The 25,370-nt window shown below is 49.4% G+C and overlaps 1 protein-coding gene across 3 annotated transcripts in view; it reads left to right on the top strand.

Annotated features, from left to right (window-relative positions):
• Positions 1–25,370, top strand: part of FGF18 (fibroblast growth factor 18) — an 87,675-nt gene that overhangs the window by 36,469 nt on the left and 25,836 nt on the right. For all 3 annotated transcript variants that reach the window (XM_030957337.1, XM_030957338.1, XM_030957336.1), the window contains one exon: positions 11,693–11,799. In XM_030957337.1, the coding sequence (XP_030813197.1) occupies positions 11,693–11,799 (107 nt within the window). The remainder of the gene's footprint in view (positions 1–11,692; positions 11,800–25,370) is intronic.

Below are 25,370 nucleotides of genomic sequence, written 5' to 3' on the forward strand. Positions count from 1 at the left end.
GAGCTTGTGGGAGGGGGTGGATTTGCAAATGGTGTCCTCCTGTTTGCATTGGACCACTGGGAAGGACAGGGCAATGCAGAGCGGCTGCCATGGGACAGTTTAGTCATATTTATTACTAGATTAATACAATACTTATTATAATGTATCAATTTATAATCATTACTTATAATAATATTTAAAAATAAACACAAACATTTTTATTAAATTAATACAACATTCGTCAATGCACTGCTTGCTTTGGGAGTAAGTAGTCCTGAGCTTGTGGTCTGAGCACAGACTGGGCTGTTAGGTATTTCTCACCTCAAGGTCATCATGAAGCTTTGTTAATTAATGAGAAGGAAGTTTTGCTCAGAGTCCTGAGCTGCAGGTGATAGGCCAGCTGAGCATGTTGCTGGAAGGATAGGTAATCACAGGGAAAGCAGCAATGCTCTGTGTTACCCTGTTGCAGTGGTTTCCAGCGTGTGGTCAGCAGGACATTGTGATGATGGATCAGAAATATGACAAATTCTTGTTAATGATCAACATCAAAAACTAAGAACATGTAGAAAAGCAAAGATGTCCTTGTGTCCTAAGTGCCTGTAATCTGCTTCTCAGAGCTGGGTACCAGAATATCCCTTTGATTCTCAAAGGTAATTGCACCTCTTAATTAGCTGGAGAAAAAAATTCCCGCAGCCTGAGATCTTGCTATATAAATTATAATTAACCCCTTGGCACTGGAAGTTGAGATTTCCTGCCCCCGAGCACAAATGCAAAACGCATTAGCAGCACTTGACATCAGGCCCTGAGCAGCCAGGGGTCAGGCTGCTACCCCAAAATCCAGCTGCACTTCCCAGTGCAGCGGGGAAATGGCAAGGAAGCCACAGGAACCCAAGGGGAAGCTCTAAATACACCATTTGAGGGGGTTTGACCTGCTTTCTTTTCAGAGCTGCAAATGTCCCAACAGGAAGGACAGCACAGAAAAACACAAATCCAACCCCGGGGAAGAGCTGGGAGCCAGGAGAGGAGTGGATTTGTGAGGCGACATGGCCGGGTGCCCCGCCGTGAGAACGGCGCTGGCGCTGCCGCCCCACACACCTCCAGCCCAAGCATTGTCTGGTGCCAGACACACTTGGCTGTGCCTGTTGTGTGCAGGGCTGGGCCACCCACTGCTGTCATTCACCAGCATCCTGCTTTTTTGTCTCCTTTTCATCGCGCCTGCTGGGGGATGAGCGTTAACTCCTCACACCAGAGGTGACCTGTGGTGAAGTGCCAGGTTGGGCAGCTGGCGGCAGGGAGGTGACAGCATGGCTGGGGGATGGGGGCTGCCCCGAGCCTGTCTGCACCTGTGACACTTCCCTGCCTGCTCTCTTCATCCACACTGTGACCTCGGAGGAGGGCCAGGCCTGCTGAGTACCTGGAAAGCCACTCCACAGTCACAGAACGGTGAAGGAAGGGAAGAATGGTTTGGAAGGGATCGTAAAGGTCAGGTAGTTCCCCACCAGGAGCTTGCCCTGAAGCTCCTTAGTCCGTGTTAACTCGTTCCTTTGCTCCTTTGGGGTCCTGGATGGAGAAGTGGCTCCCTTCTGGCACAGGTCACGCTGCATCTTTGTGCTGGGCTATAAAGCCCTTGGAGAAGGTGTTGTTGGCCAGGAGCTGTCTCCTGTCCCACCACTGTGGTGTGTCCTTGGGTTCCTCTGTTCTGGTGGTGCTGGCCATGAGTGTCCCAGCAGTGGTTGCTGAATTCAGGTGGTGGCAAACATGGGGAGACTTGGTCACCTTGGTGGCATTTGAAGGTAGCTTTGTCCTCCCGTGCCAAAGGCGGGGGCAGCCCGGTGCTCGGGCTTGGCAAACAGATGTGGCCAAGGGCTGCCTAAAAATATTCAGATCTGTGTAGGTGTAGGAGTGGGCAATTCTCTGTGCACTCCAAAGGCTGGAGGGAGATAACAGAAGGGGAGTCAGACGGTGTCCTGGTGGGGAGGAGGGATGTGCTCGCTGGCATAGGGTAGTGAGTGTTGGAAGGAGGTTTGGGTTTGTCCTCTGTCTGTATGTCTGCAGGTCCTTGGAGTGAACTCTGTGCCCATTGCAGAGCTGATCACAGAGCCCTCCAAGCTAAGTGAGCTTTGTCAATCCCAGTTTGGGTGGGTGTGGGCTGCACATCTACAGCAGAAATGTCCCCTGCCAATGTGGCACCCGCCACCTCCACGGATCTTTTGCCATGCAGGTCCTTGGGGCCACCCCTTCAGGGTGGGGAGAGGAGGGCAGGATGGGCCATCCCAGGGAGGATAAGAAAGAGTTGAGAGAATTTTGGATGGAAACAGAGGGCTGAGTCTGAGCTTTAAAGGTAGCCTGGGTCTCTAGATAAACTGAAATAAATAGCAAATAATATAATATAATAGAGATTTTCTGCTGTCAGTGCTGCTTCTCTAAACTCAGAATGCCCTCCCCAAAAAAGCTGTTGGAGATATTACCTCTTTGCTGCTCTTTATAATGCCACAGATGAGGACTGGCTTAGTTCTGTACTTGACTTATTTTTTATATTAAGATTTAACATTGGATCTGCTTTTCTTAATCCAAACACTTATGGTTTGAATGCAGAATTATATTTGAGATTTTTAAAGTACCTTTATTAAAACGTAAAACTAATTTTACAGTTCTGACAGGTCTTATTTAAATACCCAGTGCCAGATGCCTTTTGTCCCAAATGACTTCAGGAAAGAAAAAAAAAAGACTTTTAAAACTTCTCATGCAATTAAAATGCAGTAAAAGGGAAGTATATAGTCTTACATATGCTGAGGAATAGGGGTAACAGTTTAAGAGAAGTCCCGTGATAAATGTTTCCAAAAATAAATATGTGAAACCAGAGGTGTTAAAGGGAGAGTTAATGTGATACCTGATTTTTGGTGGTCGTTGCGCTATTTCTGTTGCTCATGCCCTGAGAGCAGTTGTAAGAATTGTGCTGTGTCTGTAGGGAGAAATTTCTCCAAAGGGGGTGGTGCAGAGGACTTTTCTCCATCGTCCTTCCCCTGAGGCACTCTTCAGGGTGCAGCTGGTTCCAGTGTCCCCAGGTGCTGTAAGAAGATCAGTCCTTGCCCACGTCTTTTAACCCTTACTCCAAAACAGTCACACTCTCTTATATCCTCTGCCCCAAGAGTGGCAATTTTCTGTACTGCATTTAATAATAAGTTATCTTTTATCTGGCAAAAGGGAGCTTCAGCAACACAAGCATTAAGAAGTCAGGTATCTTTGAAACTGTGTTTGTGACCATGTCTAAGAGCAAATCCTGCTTAAAATCTTAAAACAGAAAGGAATTTTCCCTGTGTGCCAGAACATTTTCTTCTGGTAGGTTGCACTGCTGCCTTTGCTCCTTCGGGTTTCAGAGCCACAAGAATCCCACTTAAAACACCAGAGCATCCTGCAACTTTATTTTCAGCATATTTTTCACTTGCTGAAAGAAGTGAATGTTACAATGAGTCCCTTTGAGAGAATGCATAGACACACTTCTACTCTGATCCATAAAATTAATTGTCTTAATTTCAGCTTTTACTGGTGCAGAATAAGAACCCTGCTTGGTAGAACTTAACATCTTTGTGTATCGGGCACATCTGATAATTCAACCTGTACTGCAGATGCTTGACACATTTGTCCCAATCAGCCCCTTTTGGAGCACTCACAAACACAGCAGTGGAGCCTGGGCAGGCTGACTGCTGGAGTGGGTGAAACCATCTGGGTGTTGGCATGTGGGAGAGATTTATGTGTTTGGGACTCCTCAGAAAGAGGAGATGGTGGTGCTGACATCACTCCTACTTCATCCCTAGGGATGAGCAGCCTGCCAGCAGCTGCCTGAGGGAGGTGGGCAGTGCTGCAGGGTCCCTGTGCTCTGTCCTGAGCTCCTGGGCACACGCGGAGCAGCTCTGCAGAGACACGAGAGCACATGGGTTCCTGGGCTGGTCATTCTCTCCTTATTGTTATTTTTGTGTACATCAGTGTTTTTATTGGGTCCAGCTGAGACTGGGAACAAGAGAGTCAAAATACCTTCCTCAGGGTTTGTTCTTGCAGTAATTCTAACCCTCTGTGGGGACGGGAAAGGTTCACACTCTTTCCAGACCCGAGAGACTCCAGCGCTTTGGATGTGTTTCAGCGAGGAGCTCAGGGCCAGGTTCTGAGGTCGTTGTCTGTTGGGCTTGACTGTGTCAGTAGGAGTTTATTCAAATGAGAATGATCAAAGACACCAGGGTTTGGCCCTTTATTTTTCATTTTAGGTGCTTTTTCAAGCATAACAGATCTTCTGAACTTTTTTGAGGCTCATCCTTCAGTAATTCCAGACTCAGAGCCTGGCAGCTTGTCAGGCAGTTTTCCTGCCTCTGTAGAAATACTGTCCACTTGAGCTGTGCTTGGAGGCAGCAGGACACCCTGGTGAGATAGAGGAATTTCTGTGCTAACATTCTGAACGTTTCTCTTTCCAGGCTTATTTCTTAGTCATGGCAAGTTTGCAGGTGGCAAAGTTCAGGCAGAATTTGTTCACAGCTGTCCCCACCCAGGCGTTTTTAAAGCACACAATCTACCCGCCTCCCTTTTACTGAATCTTGTCTAGATAAACTTATTCACCATCGTTGAAGCAACTGCCAAAATATTTTTAGTGTCTCTTATGGTGAATTATGTATAAAACATCTGCAAGAGGTCAAGTCTGATTCCCACTGCTTAGTCCTGTTTTCTTAGGTATACAAAAGGGTGCAAATGGCTCCCTGTTAGAATGTGACAGTATTTTGCATTCATTTCTCACATGGCTAAGGGATGACCAGCCTCTGGGTAGTACTAGCATGGGCCAGTAATATGGTACTTACAGCTCCCATGGGGGGGTGTTTCTGTGTGTTTATTTGTTTTGTTTTTCACAGAATTACAGATTCAGGGATTTACTAAAGTTTTATTTAAGTTGGACAAAAAATCTCTTAGATCTACCTTGGTATTTATTCTGGTCTGATTCTGGTCTTATATCTGTTGAACTCTCAAACAATTTTCATAAGTGTAGGCTAATAAAAGACCTCAAATTAGCACATTTTCATTTAAGCTTCTCGCAAGATGTGGTGACTAGAATGAGTTTGTAGGGACTATGTTTGGAAGCTTTGTCATCCTGTAGGAGCCTGGCAGTCTGGGGAAGAGGACTTGTTTTAGAACCTCCTTTTTACCTTGATAGTGCCATTCTGGCATAAACAACACATCTCTACAGAGTGGGGAGGCAGAATCTGCCTGAGATGGTCCCTGAGGTGCTTGGGGAACACAAGCTCAGCATCGTCTCCTGGCTGTGTTTTGTTAGCTACTGCTGAAGTGGTAGGGAAATTTTTTGGGTGGGCATCTTACAGATAAGAGCTCTGTAATGGTCCAGCCCAGGTTGGACAGGGCTTAAAGCAACCTGATCCAGTGGAAGGTGCCCCTGCCCAGGGGGTTGGGACGGGCTGAGCCTGAAAATGTCTTCCAACCCAACCACTATGTGATTTCATGTTTCTAGGAATGATGTGTCAGGCTTAAATAGGGAGTGATATTTAATAGTGGAGAATGACACCAAAGAGCCTGAGAGCGCTGCTTTCTGTGCTGACCACCCCGGGCCGTGCAGGCTGGGCTGACTGCAGCACCGCGTGTCCTGCCTGCACAGCTGCACAGCTGGGCACTCGGGCTGGTGTGCTTGGCACCAGCATGGAGATTCCTGCGTGTCTTGGCCCCGAGTGCTGCAGCCGAACCCAGGGAGCGCCGAGGGATAGCTCAGAGTGCTGGACGTGGGACAGGAGCCGCCCGGGCGTGAGGCGGGGCTGTGGCAGCGGCAGCGCCCGAAAGCAGAGCCCGGAGGCCGAAGCTGCCGCGGCTGCTGCGGAGGGGAGGCCCGAGGGAGGTGCCGGCAGGGGAAGGGGGCTCCGTGCCGGGATCCTGCACCTCTCCCCTCGGCGTGGGCAGTGGGCAGCACGCAGTCCCCGGGGGAAGCTGTCCCCGAAGCCTGTCCCAGGCTGTGCTCCCACCCTGCCGGCGCTGGCAGAGGCGGGACCTGCGGCCTGTAGGGTCTTTATCAGCACTCGAGGGACTTCCGATGTGTGTGAAGTCCTTTGTGTGGAAGTATTTACAAGATGAGGTTGCTGTAGTGGAAATGTCTTTGAGGTCTTTGCTGCATTATAGATTTTCTTCAGATGTCTCCCATGCAAATATTTAACTGTCTGGTTCCTGAGAGCTACTGAGGCAGTTGTGCGGGTGGCCGGTTGTGTCTGCAGCCTGTCCTTTGTCCACACAGAGCCCTCGCTCCCGCTTCCCTTCCCACCCCGCCGCGGGGCAGGAAAACCTGCCGGGTCTTGGCACTCGGTGGATGTGTTGGTGCCCTGAGGACCTTACACCCCAAAAAGTCTTTGTCCCCAGGTGCAACAGTTAGGGTGCTGACTGAGTGAAAGTTACAGCGTTTACAAGAAATCCTCATTTAGAGTAACAGCATCTTTCAAACCCTGGGCAGGACTGGGAGCTGCTCCCTTGGGCAGCCTCTCTGCTGACACTGAGCACTTTCCTGGCTCCTGAAACATGGTGGCTGAAAACAGACAATATCTGGAGCCTGGGTCTCGGAGCTGCTCTTAGTCTTCCTCCCCACGAACATACCTTTTAATAATTTGATGTGCATATGCTGTGCTCAGAAGAGACAGGATGAGCTCAGGGCGGCGGTATGTGGGTCAGAGCACCAGCCTCACTGATTGGGGTGGTTACTCCTAATTTGCACCTGAATATTTGAGAAGGGAGCTGGGTTCTGTGGATTATAACTCTTAAATACCATTCAGTGTGCAGACAAAACTTAGGGATGCAGCCTTGATTCCCTCACTGGGCCACAGCCTGCAGGCTTCATTAGACCCTCCAGACTTTACCTAATTTTGATGTTATTCCTTCATCATTACATCATGACTGTGGAGACAGGGTCATTCTCTCCTATGTTGTGGTCGTGGAAGGGATTCATGTGGTTTTGGTAGGAGTAGGCAGTGTTTGAACAGATTTCAACTATTTTAAGCACTCTTGCCCATGCTGGGAGTCTCAGGAGAAGATTCGGTGTCAGCAGAGTGGATCTGGCTCTCCCATCAGATGTGACCTATGCACTGTGAACAATGGGAATGTCCTGGTTCACAGCTCCAGGGTAACAAACTGGGAAAGCTGCCCTCCATCCCAGGTGCTGTGCTCCCAGCCTCAGTGCATCCTCTTCATTAGCTGGAAATGGTTTCAAGTCTGAGAATGGTTCCCCTGACTTTTCAGAAAAAGAAGTGCAACCAAAGCAACAAAATCTTTGTCCCCTCTGAGATCCTTTTCCCCAGTGTCTTGCCAGCTGCAAGGTGCCTGTGGACAGTGTAAGCAGCTGTGTTCCTTCTCCCTGTGGCTCCCTTTGCAGGGGTTTCACCTGGAAAAACCACAAACCAGTGGATAGACTTGAAGTATCTAGTCCTTCTGCACCTTTCTTGTGTTTTCCCCTTTATCTCTTTCTTTATCTGGACCTGAGGATTTTGTGATTGGTACTTGTAAACCTTACACTTCTCAGGTGCCCTCTTTCTCCTCTCTTTCCCCGTGCTTTTCTGGCTCCTGTCCTCCCACTCCCAGGAAATATCTGAAAGATAATTTGGCACATTTTCTGCCACCTTCACATATCTCCCTGACTTCATGTTTTCTTAGCTGGTAGATAGCTTTTCAACATATATATATATATATGTAATCCTTTTCACCTAGACTTGTGAGGAATTCCAGTCTCTTCCAGTGGGAGTTTTCAGGAAGGTTTAGGTTAAATGGGCCAATAAGGCAAAACATGTAGCAGGAGATCTCACCCTCTAAAGACATCTTTTCTCTTTTGCTCTTTATTTTATTCCCCTGGAAAATATATCAGAATATCTAGCTGTCAAAGAATTTAAACAATAACACCTGATCTGAAGATTGGAGCACAGGGCCTTTGAAAATAAAGATTGTAATCTCTGTGTGGTGTGTCCAGGGTCAGATGGGGCTGGAAGTCAGGGGTGCTGAGCAGCAGAGTGCTGTGGGGCTGCGATTCTGGCATGGTGGCTCTCATTTCACCTGAACTCTCCTGTACATTCTCTTGGATTTTCCCGGGCACTTCCTTTGTGCCATGGCATACCTATCCCAGAACAGGACAGCATTCAAGTCCAGTTTGAATTAATGTAAAATGTGTTGGCTGAGCTTTTCTCCGGCTGTGTGTGAGTGGAGGGGGAGACAGGAGCAGCCCCTGGGTGCTGGGTCAGCCTCCACCCCCTAGGAACTCTGGTTGCATCCTTCAGGACTGGGATGCATCCCAGAGGATTTCAGATGTGCTGTTTAAGGTGCCTGTCCCTGCTCCTGAGAGAACTTTGGGAGATGCCCGTTGCACAAAGAAGCATCAGCTGTCAGGGGTGCTGCAGACCCCTGGGTTATAGGTTATAACCCACCCTAGAGCTGCACTGATCTCTCTTGTAGAAAAGGGGGTCAGGGATCCCTAGAAATGTTTCCTACATCTTAAGACTCAGATTTTGCAGAAGTGGGAAACCTCTGTGAGGCCTTGGCCTGTCCTAGGGCAGCTCAGGTCACAGCAGGGATCAGACATCCTCTGCTGAACCTCCTGGCCTCCGTTCCCACTCCTCGGCATGGGGTGCAAGTTGGTCCCTGGGGGTTTGGGCTGTCTTCAGGGCCCTGGGATGGATGCTGCTGTGTTTGCCAGCACAAATGTCTCCCTGGATGCCTGCTTATCCTCTGTTGCTCAGGCTGTGCTGTGGCACTTGCCTGGGAGGGACCTCAGGCTGCCGTAATCTCTGCAGCCCGCAGGAAAGGTGACTTCCATCTAGTTCTAAATTATGACATTATTTTATTAGATCTTTAAACTTTAGTTAAATTTTTTATTTTAAAAAGGGGAGGAAGGTATCATATTTTAATTAGTAGCGGTGCCAAAGGAGTCCTAGATTAATTATTTGAAATCACTCCATCCAGATGGTTTTAATTTTCACAGCAGGGAACCGGCATCTTTTTAAGGTGATATTTTTCAAATTAAAATCAGCTTGGATATTAGTCATACTGGCTGCAGAGTGAGGGGGTGGGGAGCATGAGCCAGTGTGCCCCGTGTTTGTCCATCTGAGCACGGGCTGCCACGGGGACCTGCGTCAGAGGGGTGGGAGCTGCTGCCTGTCCCGTGGGACCACGGCTCTCATGCTGGAGGGTTTTGTCGGTGTTAGCTCCTCCTTTGGCTGGCCAGAGCCTGTATCTGACGTTCAGAGTCACTCTCAGCAGCTTTTTACTCTCAGGCTGGAGTGGACAGGGAATGCCCCGCAGCTCAGAGGGAGCTGTGCTCTCCTGTTCTGGCCTGTGTGGAGCCCTCGTCTGACCCCTGTGCTGGGTGGCCCCACACCAGTGTTCATGCCCGGGCGGTTTGGCCACTGCACATCTGTGGGCAGCTCCTTGGTGCTCTGGGTGTCGGCCATGGCTCCTGGACCAGGCTTTGCTGGCTCCACAACCTTTGCTCGTGTGCTGGCTGCTGGACTCCCGCTCTGAGGCTGACCTCCATCCTCTGCTCATGTGAGGAGAAGCCCTTTCAGAATCACCTCTTTAAAGGCAGACAGTCCCACCTTTGCTGTTCCCTTGTCTGTTAATGCTGCATTGCACCTGAGCAGCCTCCCTGAGCTTCCTGGAGCAATGGGCACTCGCCGGGTTCCAGCCGTGCTGCTCAGCCTGCCCTGGAGGAGCTGGCCTGGCCCTGTGCCATCACCCCCCTCCTGGCTGGCTCACCTTGATAGCCTCCCTTTGAGGGGTTATTTCTGGCTCAGGGCCCTTCCTCACAGAAGTGGTTACAGGTTGGATACTGCCCTGGCAGGTGAAGGGACAAAGTGGGCAGCGCCCAGTTGTTGCTTCAGGCTGCACTCCATCACAGGTGCCTAAACCCATGAGGTGTTTCTGAAAAACTTCCATAAATATCCATATCTGTGCATGATTGCAAGTAATATCCTGCTGTAATACAGACATTATCCCGCTTGCTGTCAGAAAGCAGTTATAATTTAAATATCCCCTGTGATAACAGGTTTAACAAATAGATCTAAATAAATGTAAGCAGCTAGTAACTGGAAACCCCTGAACTTACAGATGTGACTGAGCTGTGAGGGGAAAATTGTTTAGGGCCCTTGTGAGTTAAAGGTCTGTGATATTTGCACTGCTGCAGAAGCCAAAAGCTGACTTTACAAGTGGGAAAAATATTAATGTGTTTAAATGAAACAAACTCCTATTTCTATCCCCATGGTAAATCCTTACAATGAACATATTTGCTCTTAGAGGGCTTTAAAGTTTGAAATATGAATGCCAAAAAGAATGTGACTTTTTGCAGCACAAATCAAACATTCTCCAGAGTTTGGCAAAAGCTGTATTTCTACGGTGGGGCTCAGCACTCACAGGCGTGAGTATTTCCAGAGCAGGAGCGTGGAGCTGCACTTGCTGACACTCACACATTCTTGCATTGTGTTTCAACCATGTCTCCTTTCTCCTCCTCCATGTCAGAGATGGATCTGAACCAAAATGTCCAGTCTGCCTGTTCCTGCCTCTCTGGGGAAATTCCTGGAATCCAAATCTTGAGCATGACTGGAATTTGTGTTTAGATTAGAGATGGAATAAAAGGCTGGATTTGGATCTGTCTGGGTTTTTGAGATGATGATGATGATGATGATGATGATCAGGATGATGGCATGCTGCTTGTCTGGGTGGCAGCCTGGCCCCTTCTGCAGATACAGCTGTGGCAGAGCAGGGGGTTTATGGAGATGCAGCAGAAATCTGTCCTCTGCCCTGGCTCCTGCTGCAAACCAGCTCTGGCATCAATACCCTGCAAGACATTGAGATTGGCCACATTTCTTCCAGCTAGAGCTGGAGACCTCAGTCTGGACTGCCAGAAAGAAATCTGTGACCTCCTGGATGCACAGCAAGGCATGGAGCACATGTGCAGGGTGGGTGTGCATCAGACAGAACAAGCAGTGCCAAATTTCTCCCTGCTGGCTGTTGTGGTGACCTTCAGGAGGTCACTGTAATGTTTTGCACTGGAGTGTGTGGCTGAACCACTTCTGTGCTGTGTTTGAAGGCTGCTGGCTGTGGGGAAAGGATTTTCTTTCTCATCATGCTAATCTTTCATCTTCATGAGAGTAAAATCCACGTTCTTACTCTCCAAGAGCCCTCCTGCAGCGTGAAGGAGAGCGTTGTCATTGGAGCAGGCTGCCCGGGGCAGTGGTGGCATCACCATCGCCAGAGGTGTTAAAAACCATGTAGATGTGACACCTGGGGACAGGGTGTAGTGGTGGCCTCAACAGTGCTGGAGGAACAGTTTTGGACTTGATGATCTCAGAGGTTTTTTCCAACATAAGCAATTCTCTGGTTCTATTAACACTGAGCTAATATTGCTGGTGGTGGTGGGGTTGGTGTGACAGATGGAGCCCACATGTGTGGTTATATTGTGTTTATTGTTGGTTATTCTGTGGTAAACCAGCTTTAAATCTGGGGTATCTGTGTGGGAGTGAGTGGAGAGGTGTCAGTCCTGCACCGAGCCATGAGCTCAGCCCCTGGTGCTCCCTGGGGCTGTGCCCTGCAGAGCACCTGGGCATGGTGTGGTTCAGCTGGGCACTGGGGCAGTGCCCAGGGAGCTCTGCACCCTGTGCCTTCATGGGACCCCATGGGTAAATGCTTTCTTTTCTTCTTCCTTTCCAAGCCCAGCTTCTAGTGGAAACAGACACTTTTGGAAGTCAAGTCCGGATCAAAGGGAAGGAGACAGATTTCTACCTTTGCATGAACAGGAAAGGCAAGCTAGTGGGGAAGGTAAGTGTTTCCTATTAATTCATCTGTAACCTGAGTGTTACCTTGAGCAGCTTCCTCAAGGCTGTAATGATGTGTTTGAGCCTCGCCTGTCAGCCTCGAATGAGGAGCAGGATGTGGGGTTTGCAGGGAAGCTCTTGCTCTCCCAGGGGCTCTCCTGAGCCCCCCCAGGCTGCCAAGGGAGCCCCCAGCCTCACAGGGCTCTCCAGTGCTGCTGCAGGTGTGCACGGGGTCGTGCCTCACGGGAGGTGTCACCTTAGCACCCAGTGCCATGGCCACCTCCACAGCACCTTCCTCACCTGATCTTTCTTTGGGGGGACATTCAAATGTGAATTTCCCCCAGAATTCCTTTTGGGAAGAATTCAGAGTAGAAGGGCAAACAGGGCACTGTGCTGTGGTTTGTGCTGGGCAGCAGAAAGCTCCTTCCTGCCCTCCAGGAGCCAGGGACTGGCATGGCACAGCCAGGGCTGGAATCTGAGCATTGGGGGATGCCTCCCCAATGGAAGCATATAACAAATTACAGTGTGTTCACCTCTTCAGCCCAACTTGTGTGCTGAAGTAGTATTTCTGTAATTCACACTGTCCTTCTTTACTGCTGGAAAAGCTGGAGGCTTGCTAACCAGGAAGGGGCTTGTGCAAAGCTGAAGTGCCGCCAAAAAATAAATGTCAAATAGAATATTCCAGCCTTCAAACCTCAGCTGTGCTCACTTTGCACCACCAGGAGTTCAAATCTAGCATCTTTGTGGCTGTGAAAAATGGAAGCAGAGTTTTGTTTTGAGTCAAGGCAGTGAAAGCCATGCTCCCAAACAGAAACCAGAAACCAAATGGCTCTGATGAAAAATTATTTACTGTTGTGGTCCCAGGAGTGACACCTGTGGGACACTGCCTTCCCTGGAGGATCCCTCCCTCTTCCACTTGTGCTTCCTTGGGGATCAGATGCTCTGTGGAGGCTAAGACCAGGTTATTTGCTGCTAGCCAGGGCCCTGTGCCTGACCTGCTTTGGAGCTACCTGTTGAGGCAGGAGGCATCCAGGGCACTGCTTAAAATCAGGGAGAAATGGAAATTAGCACTCTGGGAGGGCTGGGGCAAAGCAGCCAATTGTCTCTGCTTCCTGCACTTGTGTTACCACCCTGCATGGGACCCCATTGCTTGGTCTTGGACAGGGAAATTACTTTAACTGGTTTTAAACCATGTTGGATGCTTTTGAAGGTTGCATTGGACACAAACCTACCTTAGATTTTTCTGTGCCTTAATTTTCCATCCTTTAAATGTGATCATAGCTTTTTCCCCAGATCTGAGCATTTTCCCCAGAAATGTTGCAAGGATAATGTTGTTAATGTTTATGAGGTGCTGATACCAGTCATGGAGACCTTAGAAGCATTCAGGTGGGGTAAATTGAGCACAAAATCTTAGAAAAATCCTTTTCCTTCAGCAGACCTTGCCCCAGGTGGGTCAGCAGTGGCACAGGGCAGCCCACAGCCTTTCCTGTTCTGAATGGAGTGCCCAGGAGCATCCTGGCAAAGTCAGCATCAGTTTTTCCAAACATTCCATATATTTATATGGAGTGTGTATTTAAGGCTCATCCGTTGATTTGACCCACTGGGCACTGAGGCAGGACACTTGTTTCACTTGTCACTTTTCAGGCAGCGGGAACCTTCCCCACCCCCCACCCCCCTCCCCGTGTGCTTTTCATGGTGTTAAGCTGGCAAATGTTTTGTTACAAAGAATAAATAAGTCTGTTCTTGTAAATCCTGCTGCCCTCCCAGCCCAGCCTGTGACAAGTTCCCAAAGCAGCCGAGCTGGGCTGGAGGGAACGCGGCGCTGGGCAGGAAAATGTTCCAGACGTGTTGCCCATATTAACAGCTCCTCATGAGCAACAAAAGAAAACAATAGCATGTCTTCTTGATACCAAAGAGTGTGGTTTTAATTAGTGTCATAGTTTCAGCTCTCTTTGTGGCAAGAGTTTGAGGGAATGCTTTTTAGCCTGAATGCTCTAAACAGCCAGTAAACCCCAAGGAAAACATGAGATAAAAGTTACGCCTGGGCTTATACAAATATTTAAGTTCAGTCTGGGGGTGGAGGGGAATGAAGCCCACGAAGTGATTGTTCCATGGTTGTCCTGCTATGTTCATTTGGCAGGAGAGGAGCTATGGGACCAACCCGGGCCTTTCCTATTGCCTTGCACTGCAGAATCTCCAACCAGACCAGCACATGCCACCTGGCTTTGTTCTCCTCCTCACTCAGCAGTTTTGGATCCCCCTCAGTTAAAAACCTGCTTTGAATTTAGCCCCTTTTGTGTCCCATAATCGCCTACAAAGAGTGCCACGGTCAGGAGCAGGTTGTTGTTCTCAGCTGGAACTGGTGATGAGCACAAGAGCTCCAGAGGTAGACAGGGCTTTTCCCCACCTTGGAGCTGGCTGTGTTGCAGGGAAGCAGATTAAACCCCCGGGGGTAAGAAGAGCAGCCTTTGTGTCCTTATTTCTGATGATTGCACCTCCACCAGGGTTTCCCAGCAGAGCCCTCTGATGGAGCCTGCTCAGGAGCCCCAGACCTTGTGGGTGTTGCCTGTCTCAGGTGCTGCTGTGTGTGTTCACAGACAGCAGGGACCAAAGGGCTCGGGGCTGGTTTGGGCAGGCTCCTGACTCTGTTATAACAGCAGCTGCTGCGGTCACTGGCACTCTGTGATGCTTTGGAAAATGACACGGGGGACATGTTGTACAGCAGTCACTTCTCTGTTACAGGTGAGCAGCGCCTGGGGAAAACAAACTAGAGTGTGTTTTTTGTGGATTCTTGGTGTTGTTTTGGAGAAGGCCCAAGAAACATTTAAATGTCTTTCTTTTTACTTCTGCCCATCTGTTTCTTAGACCATGGTGTTTTGGAGCTACATAAAAATTGTAGGTCCTGAGTTTTCTGGTCTTCCTGAGGTTTTCTGTGGACCACTGAACTTTATTATAAAATCACAGAATTTTTGGGGTTGGAAGGGATCTTAAAGCTCATCCCATTCCACCTCCTGCCATGGCAGGGACACCTTCCACTGTCCCAGACTGCTCCAAGGCCCAGTGTCCAACCTGGCCTGGGACACTGCCAGGGATCCAGGGGCAGCCAGAGCTGCTCTGGACAATCTGTGCCAGTGCCCTCAAAGCAAAGAGTTTCTTCTTTATATCTGGTACAAATTTATCTTCTTTTAGTTAAAGACATTAATGTCTGTTCTACTGCAACAGGTCCTGCTAAAAGGTTTGTCCCTAGTTTTTTTTAACCTTTTTTAAATACTGAAGGGCTGCAATAAGTTCTTCCTAGGGCCCTCTCTTCTCCAGGCTTTATGGTGGAATCACACTATGGTGGAATCAGGAGACAGATGAAAATATGAAAATTCAGAACAAGAATAACAGCTGCTTTTCTGAGAAACTGTTTTGTCTTTAAAAAAAATTATTAAACCTGTTTATTTATATCGGGCTTTTTACAAACACAAGGGGAAGAGGACTCAAAGGTGCAGTTCTTCAAAGGAGAGGCACAGTGTGACTTGTCCACTTGGGACAAGTCATCTAGAACACAACAACTCTGAATATTGGCAGTAATTCACTGTTAGAGGCAAAGAGGAGCTGATGGTCTCTTTGGAGGAGCTCTTTGAGCTTCTATCTGGTTCTCCTGGGGAGTCCTTCTGTGGTTTCTCTCTCTGCCTCAGCTTCTCTTATCTCATGCATTTGCATTGAGATGAGGCCCTTTGTGTTTGCTGAAGGCTGGCAAGGCTAAGTCACTGAAGTCTCCCAGAGTGAGGAGCAGCCTGGGCTGAGCAGGTGGCTCTTACCTGAGCTGGGTTCCAGCTGCTCTTGCTGAGCCTATCCTTACAGCACATCCAGCTCCCTAGAACTGCAGGATGCTGCAGAGATTGCCTTTCCCTGCCCTGTTCCATCCTCTAGCAGGAGAACATTTGCAGTCAGGGGTCTGTGTGAATCCTGAACCATCCAAGGATGGCCAGAGCCTGCCTTTCTTTTGGGCACAGCCAGGGTCGGTGGCTGCTGCATGGGGAGCAGAGCAGAGCATCTCCTGACCCCAGCACTGTCTCCAGGGAAGTTCCCTGACACCCCCTGTGGGATGAGGCAGTCTGGTCAGTGCTGGTGCTCAGGCTGCAGCAGGTATCCGTGGGGAGAGTACTTCACACTCCCACCTTCTTTCAAAGATCCTCAGTGATCTGGTGTCCACACACTCTCAAAATCCTGGTAGTATTGGGGGCATATAGGGGCATTATTTTGTAAAAGCATTTTAATGAGTTTGATTGTATTTCTCCTTTCTCTGAGCTGAATGTGAGCAGAGAGGAAAAGCTGTTTGGTGAAGGGTAGGAAGCTGTGGGCAGCTGGATGGCTGAGGCAGAGCTCCAGACAGGTGACAGGTCATTTGGGTGCCTCCTGGGGATGTGTCCCCTGGCTCCACGTCTGCAGCACTGGGGCCCTCCCAGCACTCCCAACGAGCAGTGTTGAGCTTTGGCCCCCAGGCACAGCTGAACAAAAGCTGTGCCAGCCAAAGCCTGGCTGTGCCAGGGCTGTGTCATTGGTACAGGGGACAGGAGGTGGCACGGCCGGGCTGGCCACCAGTGCCTCTCCCAGCCCTGACCAGCACCACTGTGCTGGTGCCACTCACAGCAGAGACCTGCCTCTCAACACAGCATTTTTGCTGGTGTGATAACTGCTTTCCAAGCCAATATATTTCTTAATGTTACCAGGAAGTTGCTAATACCATATGGCAAGGCTCTATGTATTTTTGCAGGACAACAAACAAATTGTTGCTAGATGCCAGACTGCTCTGGCAGAGCTTTATCACTGATGCCTGCCAGCAGTAGCCTTTAGGGGATGGTAATAATTTGGAGTTGTTTACATTACAGCTTTAAAATAGGGGTTTTCTTGAGGCATGTGTGTGTTTAGTCAGGAAAGTTGGCTAAAAAAACTCTTGACGGCATCAGAGACTGAAGGTGCCCACTGTGGCCTGTAAATGTGCTCTTGGCCTCTGAAACCCACTGGCCCCATGGGAGAAGAAGCTGTGGAGGCTTCAGCAGGAGCCTCCCTGTGTAGGGAAGGAGACTTGTTGCAGCAGAGACTCACCTAGGTGGGAGACCCCAGGGGATCCTCTAAAGCCTATTTGCTGTACCTGGAGCAGGTTTTCATCAGTTGGCTTTGGCTGAGAGTGAGATTAAGCTTTCTTGAAAAGCTGTCTTTGGGAAGCTGCTGGTGGAGAACCAGTTCCTCACTGCAGGGCTGGGGGCTGAGGTAAGGACACTTCAGGATGAGCCCTGAGCCCAGTGCCCTCCACATGCGCCAGTCCTGTGTGACATTTGGGTGCCAGTGCTCCTGTGCCTGCCGTGCCAGGGCCATCCTGGCAGCCAGGGGTGCTGTAAAGGTGCCAGGAGGTGTGTGGAGAGGGCAGGGGCACCCAGGGGTTGCAGTTTGGAACTCTGGTGCAGTACATGAGGTGTTTGCCCTCCTCAGCTTGTATATTTAAAACCACACTTAACTGCATCTTGGATTTGGGGCAGAACTCTAAGTTTCACTGGAGTTTGATGCTTATCCAGAATTTTTCCAGGAGTTGTGCGGTATTTGGGTTGCTTGAAAGGGGCTTGTAAAACCGAACATATTTGAATGCTGAATTTGCAACATAAACATGAGCAGGATTGGTGAGGTGTCAGGTTTAATAGCATGTGTTTTGTGGATCTCTCTGTGACATGCTTAGCCATGAACCATGCCAACTTGGCATCTCATGCAAAAGCAGAACTTGACATGGCTTTTGCTGGGTCTCACTCAGATCTCATTTGGAACTGCAGTCTGGGTCTTCGCTCTCCTGTGAGTTTTTTTTTGTTACATTAAGTCATCTAAATAAACACATGCACTGGACCCTGAAGCCAACCAGCTTTGGACATTGCCATACCTAGGACAGGGAGACCTGATCTGGAATTGTCTCAAGTGTCCAAAAATCTGGAATCAGAGCCTGCGGGATTGCAAAGGACTTAAAAAGCAATGAGATGACAAAACCACTTTTATTTTGGTTGGGCCATCAGAATCTTCTGCATTTACCTGATCAGGCTTTTTTCCCCGCAACCTGTGGAAAAAAAATTGAATTATTTTTCTGAAAATTTAGAAGCTGAGATTCTCATGAAATTAAAAGTAGAAGTGGAAGCTAAACCACCTTCCTCCAGTCTCAGACCCCAAACATCATTGAGAAGCTGGAGATGAGCTGCAAGAAGGGACCTGGGAGGTCCTGGTCCACGGCCAGTTGGATCTGAGTCAGCAGTGCCCTGGAGCCAGGAGGGACATCCCAGTCCTGGGGACATCAGGGGCAAGGGAGGGATTGTCCAGCTGTGCTGTCGGCTGGGACAGCCTCACCTCCAGTGCTGGGGCAGTTTTGGGCACCAAAATATATGAAAGTCACCTTTTATCTATATGTGAACATCTCCAGTTACCTTAAGCTTCTTAGCACAGCCCTAATTCTTCAAGTGTTTGCTCTGAAATAAAGCAAATGGTCCTTTTATTTAAAAAAATAAACATTCTTCACAGTATTATTTTTATGATAAGGACTCGCAGGTACTCTGCTGGGGATGTGAGCGCTGTATGTCCTGGCTGTGTCAGGGCACCAGAGAGCTGTGTAACACATTTACAGGTTTACTGTATTTCCTCTTTAGGAAATGTCATGTTTCCTTTGGATATTTCTAAGAAGCCCCAGTTCTCTCTCAGACTAAGCTTTGCAAAGTCAAGGTTCACTTGCAGCCCAAGCTTGTAAGCTTGACCTCTGAATTGTTTCCTTATCCCGTGGTTGGAAGGTGTCCATGCCCTTCCAGGGAAGAAAACCATCTTCTTGAAAGCTGTGTGATAATTTAATTTAATCCTTGCTGTCCTCAGGAAGCAAGTGTCACCATAAAGCTGCTGACCTCCTGTCCCCTGTTTTGTGGTGGCTGCAGCTGTGTGTCCTGTTGGACTATTTCAGTTCCCTAAGGTTTAATGTTAATTGAAATTACTGATGGGGATCCCTGAGGCCCTGGTCATGCCTTGTCTTGTCTGGGTGGAGAGGGTGCTGCTGAATGCATCTTGTGCTGACAGTTATCAAGTTGGATTTAACTGCTTTCCTCACAGCATTTCATCTCCTAAGGGCAAATTTTTGTTGGTGTTGAGCATCTCTTAAGCGGAGGGTGATGTTTCTTCTAAGCACTACTTAGCAAATACACTGATGTATTTAACTGCAAGAAGGAAGGAAGCAGTGCAGCCTTGTCTCTCTCAAACGGGTGTGGCTGAGATCACGTTCAGGGGACTCCTGCTCCTCAAGGACTGTTTCTCCTTGGCTTGCAGTTTGGTTGTGGAGGGGAGGTGAGAAGACAGAGAGGCTATTTTTGTGGTGGAGAATAAAACCTGTGCTCTAAGAGTAGCAAAATAGAGTCTATTTGATATGTCAGTTACAGAACTGTATTTAAGGTCCAAGAAAAGTAGATCCTGCTTAAATACATTTTTGTTCTTGAGATTCTCTTGCCTTAAGTTTTGGGTACCCAAAGATACGAAGTTTTCCCGAGGGAGGACAAGTCTCAAGCCTTGCATTTGTTGCATAGGGATGGAAGTTGGTCACTCACAGGCTGGAACAAATCTGGATGATAATTTTTTATGGACGGCACTTGATTTGATGATGGATTTCTCTCTTTTCTTAGTAATATAACTTGGCATGAAGAGAACTAATGCCATCCTGCATACAAACAATGACCTTTCTGGTTCTAAATTCCCCCCATTTAAGCTTGCTCCAAGGGAAAGTGGTGTCACTACTGGAACCTTGGCTGGATAAAATTGCATTTGTTTGAAATGATAACTTACAGTAAGTGTGCATGTTTGTTTAATGTGAATAAATCTGGGACAAACACAACTTGCTATGAGATCAGCAACTCTTCCAGTCTTGTTATCCTGCTCCACTTTTCATCTACACCTGGGTTTTAAAGGAATTTTTAAGAAAACATTTCCTGTAGTGGCACAACTGTCTGTATCACAGAATCACTGAGGTTGGAAAAGCCCTCCCAGACCACTGAGTCCAAGCTGTGCCTGATGCCCACTTTGTCCTCAGCCCAGAGCACCTCCAGGCCTTCCTTTGATACCTCCAGGGTCGGGGACTCTACCTCCATGGGCAGCCCCTTCCCATGTTTAACAAATTCCGCCTGATGCCCAGCCTGAATCTCCCCCAAGCCTGAGTCTCTGTCCTCTCATCCTGTCGCTTGTTCCCAGGGAGAAGAGTGACCCCCACCTTGCTACAATTATATATTGAATTGAAGCCTACATGAAATATGCTGCTGCTCTTAGATGGATTTTATAGAAAGTTCAGGACTGGCCTGTGGAGGCTGGAAATGACTGCTGGAAAAGAGCTCCCAGCAAAGCCCCGCAGAGCCCTTCAGCAGCAGGTTGTGCTTTGTACAGAGGGGTAAAAACACCTTCCCATCCCCTACCACGTGCAGGCCCTCCCAGCTTCCATGGAACTGGACCTGGTGGGTGCAGATAACAGGAGATGCCATTGATCTGCTCAGATATCACATCTGAAACCTGCCTGGGGATTCAGACCTCCTGAAGAGCAACAGCTTCGTGCTCCAGGGAACCTGCAGTTTTGACTTATGTTTCCTAAATTTTCTCTTGGTTTAATAAAGTTCATTTAAAAAGCAGTTGATATTTCTCCTCATTAAGTACATGCAGCTCTCTGAGATGCAGTTAGGAATGTCTGTCAAGCAAATGTGCATCTTTCCAGGTGAAGCCACCTAGTTTGCCCTAATTCAGGCTGTGGCCACCGTGCTGCAGTGTTGGCAGGAGCCGTGGCAGTGAAGGAAGAAGCAGGTGAGGAGGCCTGTCCTGGTGTAACCCCAGCCTTGCCTGGTCCAGCCTACAGAGACTCCTTTCATCTGTGTCCTCCTGTTTATCCTGTGACAGAGAGCTCTCCCAGGGCAATGTTGGGATTACTGAATTTAGTTAGAAAAAGGGAATTTTGGAAGGGAAGGTGGAAGGAAAGAAAAATTTTAAACTGTTCTCTTCCTTCCTCAGTTCCTGCAGCTTGTGTCTGGCACAGACAGGCACAGGGCTCTGCCAAGCCTGCATGTCCTGACCCACACATGCAGGACCGTGCCCTTTTTTGCCTGTTTTCGGGAGGGATGGGGTGTTCCCAGTACATGGGAGCAGCTGGGGGCAAATGTAGGCAGGGCTGCTTTGGAATGGGGCCTCTGGAGGGAGATGTGCCCTCCATGGAGCATCTCCTCAGCGAGGTTTTGTGTTACTTCCCTGCCTCATGAATGCACTTAGATGTCCTGTATACATAATTAACCTCTCCGCTGTGCTGGCAGACACTTTTATTGAACTGCCCATCATGACTCCTAAGTATTTTCCTCGGAGGATTGTGCAGGTTCAGAGGGCAGGAAGCTGGAGGAAACGCGCATGAGGCTGAGTGACTCTTGGCAGTTATGGATGCAGCTTCCCTGATTTACAGTCTGCTCTAGGAGCAGGAATGTGCATTTGGGTCAAGAGGTGTCTCTGTGGCCAGGATGCTTTGTCATAAATCCAAGATGCTGAGCATCAGGATGCTGCTGATGGATCTGTCCCGATAATGCCCATAAAGTGCAGGGGATGGCTGAGCACTCAGGCTCACTGCTGTGAGTGAGCAGGTTCTGCCACCCCAGAGCTGTGCGCTCTGGCAGGGCTGTGCTCACCTCCCCATCGTGTTTTCTGACCTTCCTTCAGAAGGTGTGTGTGTGTGTGTGTGTGCAAGGGGGGAGAAGGGCAGTGCTGAAAGCTGTGACATTATCACTGCTCCTGTATTGCCTCCTTCCACCTGGGATTTTCCAAGCCATGTGGAGCAAGTCTAGAGGAGGCTCCGAGCATTGGCCCTCTGGCTTTGAGCTGAGCTTGTGCAAAACTGCAGAGAAGGAACTTCCTGAAAGCTTCCCGTCTGTGGGCACTGCTGGGGGAACAGCTCTGGGGCTGCCAGGGGTTATCGGTGGTATTTGGGGCACCAGCCCTGGCTCCTCAGCTGGGCATCCTTCAGGAGCAGCTCATGGGGAGTGCTGACCCGTGCTGTTCCTGGAAACCCAAGCCTTCCCTGCTGTCACTGCTGTGAAATTTAGGAGACACAAGGTGGGATTTCGTTCGTGTAATGCAGCGGGTGAATCTAACAGCGTCAGTGTACGAGGGAATTTCAGCAGCCCTTTGAAATGATTGCTGAGCTCAGTGGGTGTGCCTCACACCTAGGGGTGGCATGAAAACCATCGCGGTGGGGTGCCAGGGCTTGGGAACCCCCTCTGTCTGTCTGTGTGTGGAGGGAGAGAGAATGGCTGCAGGAAGGGTCCCTTTTCAGCGGTTTTCCTTGTAAAAGCCTGGGTGCGTGCACCTTTTGGAAACCTTTTGCTTGAGTGTTAGCTTTCCCTACTCCAGGATTTTTGGGAGGCGGGGGCTTGCTTCCCTCGCAGAGGGAGATGCTCTCCATTGTACGGAGGGCTGGTGTCACCACGGTTTGACTTCGAGCCTGGGGGCTGAGCTGCCAAAAAGGTGATAATTAAACGAGAGACTCAGCCCCCTCTCACTTGGAGTGCTGAGACTCGCTGTGCCCTCTGCCAAGCCGGCATTTCTGGGATGTCACGGACGTGTTTGGTGGTGTTTGGGGTTTTTTGTTATTTGCAGCACATTACCAGTCGCTCTCCCAGACAGCTCCTAAGTACAGCAGCGCTTGAGGAGCGGAAGTGTTCTAACCTAAGCTCAGCTAACCCCGATTTTTGCAAACAGAGGAACTTTTCCGTCCTGGAGGCTTCTCTCCCCGCTCCTCGCTGTTCCCTCGCTGTTACATTGTTGCTGTGAAAGCCGAGGGAAGTTTGGATTTCCCGGTGCCCACTGCGCCAGATTTGCGGAGCGTAAATGAGAAAACCTGCGCTGGCCTCCGTGTGCCACAAAGAGCTGCTCAGGTGGCTCGGCGTGGCTGCGGGGGAGGGCGGGGGCGGCTGCTGCACCTGCTGATGCCTTGGCTCGGGCTGTGGCACAGAGCGGCCGCGAATTCCCCCCGAGCCGCAAGCTGTTCGTGGCAGGAATGCCTCGCTCCGAGGAGCGCTCCTGCTACGACAACAAAGAGCTCTTTGATCCTTTCCATTTGGAGAACTTAAAACGAGAAAGCCAAACTACAATAAGACCAAGTTGGGTCATAAAAGGAGACCAGGAGCACCAAAGCGCTCCGGAGTGTAATTGTAGAAGCAGCAAATGCTTTGGCACTTAATTCTGCTTTAGTGTCAGTTCAACATGTTTCACGTTTAAGACTGGAGAGCCCCTCACCAAATGCTCTGCACAAACAATCCGGGGCTGCTCCTCGGTGTGCTCGGAGAGCCCCGGCCCAGCGCGGCCCCTCGGCTCTGCTGCGCTCAGCTGCGCGGGCTGGAGCGGCTCACGGTGCAGCGACTCTCCTCGAACCCCTTACTGCAGGGTGAGCCTGGGCTGCTGCCGCTCTAACCCTGCCCTGTAAAACCCTGGCACCGCTCAGGTCCCTGCCTGGCGCTGGGCACTGACCCAGTGCCAGCGGGGCTGCTCCCCAGCCCTTGTTCCAGGAGATGGGTGCTGCTCAGGCTGGGCTTTCCCCTCACTCTGCACAGACCTGGGCCACGCCCCAGAGCTTTCCTTGGAAGGTGGCATTTAGATCAGGCATTTTATAAGGCGTTTATCAGAATTTTGGCTAACAGATACCACATCTTCCCAAAGTTCTTGGGCTGTGTTTAAACAAAAACATGCTCTGAATGATTTCTTTGCAAAGAACTGACCTGCCAAGTGGCACGGCCTTGTTGCATGGCCAGGCAGCAGCCCCTTGGCCAACCCCAACAATTTGGTCTCTGACTCGCAGAGAGCTTTTGCAGGAGCAGGGTTGTGCCTCTGCTGTGTCCTGCTCTGAGCAGGGAACGTGTCTGGAGCTGCTGCCAGTGGGATGATGAGGCCAAAAGGCAGGAGCAGCCAGTGGGGCACAGGAAGCCCTCATTCCTGCTGTGGAGGGGACAGGGATGTGGGGCTGAGTGTGGGACTTCCTCTGTCCTGTGGCCAGGCACTGGGCCAGACAGCCCCTGTGCAGCTCTGAGGCTTTCAGGAATTTCTTTATTGTCAAGAATCAGTTGAAAACACAAAGCTCCGTGTTTTGGAGAGTGAGTGCTCTGCAGGGCCCATCCCTGCCAGCTCAGTGTGTATGAAATGTGGCTTGGCAGCAGCTCCCAGCTGCGTTGGTGACAGAGGGTGCAGCCCTGGGTCGGTTGCACCAGGAGCTCCTGGGGAAGGGTGAGCCCGTGGCTGGAGCAGGGAATGATGCTTGGCTAAAGCTGTCTCCCTTTTCTCTTTCATCCCCCTCTCTTTGGAGGAGTGAGGGGATGGCTGACAGACCCAAGAAGTGTTTTGCTATGGCTCAAGTAGGGAACTGATTAAATTTTAAATGTTGGACACCTGATGCTTAAAAATTACTGAAAACCCTCACAAATTGATTTTTTCCCCTAATAGATTGCTGTGAGTACAGTTCTTCATGGTGTAGGTAACTTGTGTGAATGATTTATCCTGTTGGGGATCATAAAAGAAACTGTAAAATTATCTTGTCAGTATTTGAAAATCATTTGTGTGTCTGTGACGTGTCTTAGCACATACAGGAATGCTCTGTTTGGGGAAGTGAAGTCCTTATCCTGATTTATCTCTAGGTACTTGTAAATGCTGCTGTAATTTCATGTTATCAAACCATTTAGCTCTTCCTCTTCCAGAACGAAGTTATTTTATCTCATGCACCTTGTTTACTTCAAATTAGCCCTGAGGTTGGCCTGAAGTTGCACCTTGTTATTCCTCCACCTCCTGTCTCCGTCTTAGGCTCTGTCGGCAAATTTGAAGGTATAAGTAAATACTTTTTTGTTATTAATAGAATAAGTTCCCCCCTCCTACACACATGTTTTCTTTTCATTCCAGTCTTCATTTTCCGTGAAAAACTGACATTGCAGTAGAAGCTGAACCCTCCCAAATTGCATGAAAAATCCTTAATTCTCCTAGCAACAAGGTCAGGGCTCAAATCCAGTCCCTTCCCACGAGCATGGGGGGAACAACCCTTCCAATTACCTGCGGTACGGATCCGGTCGGTTCACAGGCACCTGGCTTTGGGTGGATTTGAATCCCAGCCATGGTATTGTTTAAAAATTCTCCACTCACTGGGGAAGGGTTTGTAGTGGGCTGGGCCCTGAGAAACCTGGAGCTGGTTTTATGGCTTCCCATTGAAATCTGGTGGAACCCTGTGGTGTTGACTGATTTCCCCCTTTGCCACTCATGTGGCTTTGATCAAACCCAGGACTTGTAGAATGACACCCCCAGGAACTGGAATCACTGAGCTTTGCCCAGTTCTGCTGTTCATTAAAGCATTTGTGAGCTTCCAGTTGGGGATGGTAAAATGAGGACCTTTGTGCCTATCCTGGATGGAGACTGCTGGTCCTAAGGCAGAGCCCCTGTACAGGCCCTGGATTAGCAGAACTGTTGGAAGAGTTGCCAGAATTTGCCCTCTTAATGAGACCTTCCCTGGTGCCGAAAGCCTCAAGGTGCTGA

This window comes from Camarhynchus parvulus, chromosome 13 (assembly GCF_901933205.1).
Source record: "Camarhynchus parvulus chromosome 13, STF_HiC, whole genome shotgun sequence".
Taxonomy (NCBI): domain Eukaryota; kingdom Metazoa; phylum Chordata; class Aves; order Passeriformes; family Thraupidae; genus Camarhynchus; species Camarhynchus parvulus.